Source organism: Amphimedon queenslandica, unplaced genomic scaffold (assembly GCF_000090795.2).
Source record: "Amphimedon queenslandica unplaced genomic scaffold, v1.1 AMPQUscaffold_12945, whole genome shotgun sequence".
In the NCBI taxonomy this organism is placed as follows: domain Eukaryota; kingdom Metazoa; phylum Porifera; class Demospongiae; order Haplosclerida; family Niphatidae; genus Amphimedon; species Amphimedon queenslandica.
The window spans coordinates 32,867-34,699 of NW_003546819.1; the positions used below are offsets into that span (position 1 = coordinate 32,867).

Genomic DNA, 1,833 nt, shown 5'->3' on the forward strand with positions numbered 1-1,833 from the left:
CTCTAGCAATCAAGATTTGACACTTTCTCTGTACTGTAACAACTGCCATGCTGCGCTGTCAGTTTGCAGCCTTACCCAAACACCCTCACATTTAATTAGGCTATGAAGAATGCAATCAAAACTATAGTAACTTTTAATACAGTGGTAATATGCAGGACAAAATATAATTTTGAAATCATACATGTAAAACAAAATAAATATTGTTTTCTTTGTTTTAGCAAGGCCAATGCACCATCGGTGTCTCGTATAAATAGTTTTCTCTTTAGAAATTTAGTGTAAAGAACTTTAGGACAGAAGACAGTGAAATGTACTGTTTTTAGATACATGCAGTATAATAGTACTGATAAACATGACATAAAATGTGTTTGTACATGTACATGTTCATGTAGCGATTAATGATAGCACTAAAACCAATAATACATCTAGTAAGTAACTGGGAATATTTAATGACAAACCACTATCTAGACTTACATGTATTTACTACATGCACAACAGTGTAGGTGTACCGTGCATGTACACATAATTGTTTAAGGCATATCACAAAAGAATTTGAAATTATATGCATGTAGATGTTCATGCATGAGAAATAGCACATGGTACTAAATGTAGAAGCTGGTCTACCCTTTGAAATTATGTATAATACTCTCACTGTTAGCTGTATCAGTTGCATATTGACAAAAAAAAATGTAGTTCACACATACTACATGTGTATACCAATGTAACAGTGTAAAGATATTCCTATAATTGATTTTACCACCTTTCATGGAGAGCTGGAAACTTATTAAGACATATAAAGGTTCTTTCTACCTTCAAATGCTTCTAGAAAAGTCTTTAGACAGTATCTTTATGTTCTCTTGCTGTTAGAAAGTTCATAAGTTTGTCTCGTGTGTAAGCCACCTTTTTGCTTGCTGTAGCCACACCCACTACGTAAAAGGAGCGTGGGTCGGTGGTTGCTAAGGCTTGTTATTTCTCCAATACAACATGTGTAGCCCAGGTCATAAAAAGTTAAATAACTGCTTCACAAAGCTTTTGTGAACCACTTCCATGCTGCTTACTGTGCATTACATACAATGTACTTGATGTATACTGTATGTGCAGTTGTGCACTCATGTACACTCATGTAGTTACAAATTTTCGTTCATTCATGTACGTGTATGATCCTAAAGGACTCTCCCTGTTATGCCTTGCAATGATGTTCTAACCTTTAACTTTTTAACTCGTCTCACATAGTCAGATCTCTATCCTCTGTGACACTAAAACAGTGTCTGGTCAGGTATACAGTAGACACATGGCTACCCTTAGTTGTTTTTAAAAACTACAATGTGCAATAACCAGATTCTACTAAAATTTCTCTTCTTTGGGGACAATTAATGGCAAACTATTCTTATCTTGTTATTATAGAGAGGAAATACTGCACTTATTGAAGCAGCAAGAGAAGGAAACTGTGATGTTGTAGAATTACTGCTAAAGAAAAGAGCTGATCCTTCAGATTTAAACAATGTAAGTTCTTGCAGTATTAAATTATATCTTAGAAATATGTATTGTACATGTGTATGTTGTATATGCATGTAGCTATCATAATTAGGAACTCATGTACTAGCTGCCTTAGAAGTACTAGAGTAGTACTTACATGTGTATGTATAAGTACAAGTGAAGTGCTACTGCTTATTATATGATCATTGATTATAAAGGACCTTCAAGTACTTCTGTGAAAGATATACACTGAAACTACTTAAATGTAATTAGTGTAATTGTAATGTATGTACATGTAGTTGTTAATGTTTAATTTGTTATCTTAATTAGTCTGACACTTACATGTTCTGTATCATACTG

General features: G+C 33.7%; 1 protein-coding gene across 1 annotated transcript in view; it reads left to right on the forward strand.

Moving 5' to 3' along the window:
- Positions 1-1,833, forward strand: part of LOC109586104 (uncharacterized) — a 24,653-nt gene that overhangs the window by 897 nt on the left and 21,923 nt on the right. Inside the window, exon 3 of the mRNA XM_020002275.1 lies at positions 1,402-1,500. Within this exon, the coding sequence (XP_019857834.1) occupies positions 1,402-1,500 (99 nt within the window). The remainder of the gene's footprint in view (positions 1-1,401; positions 1,501-1,833) is intronic.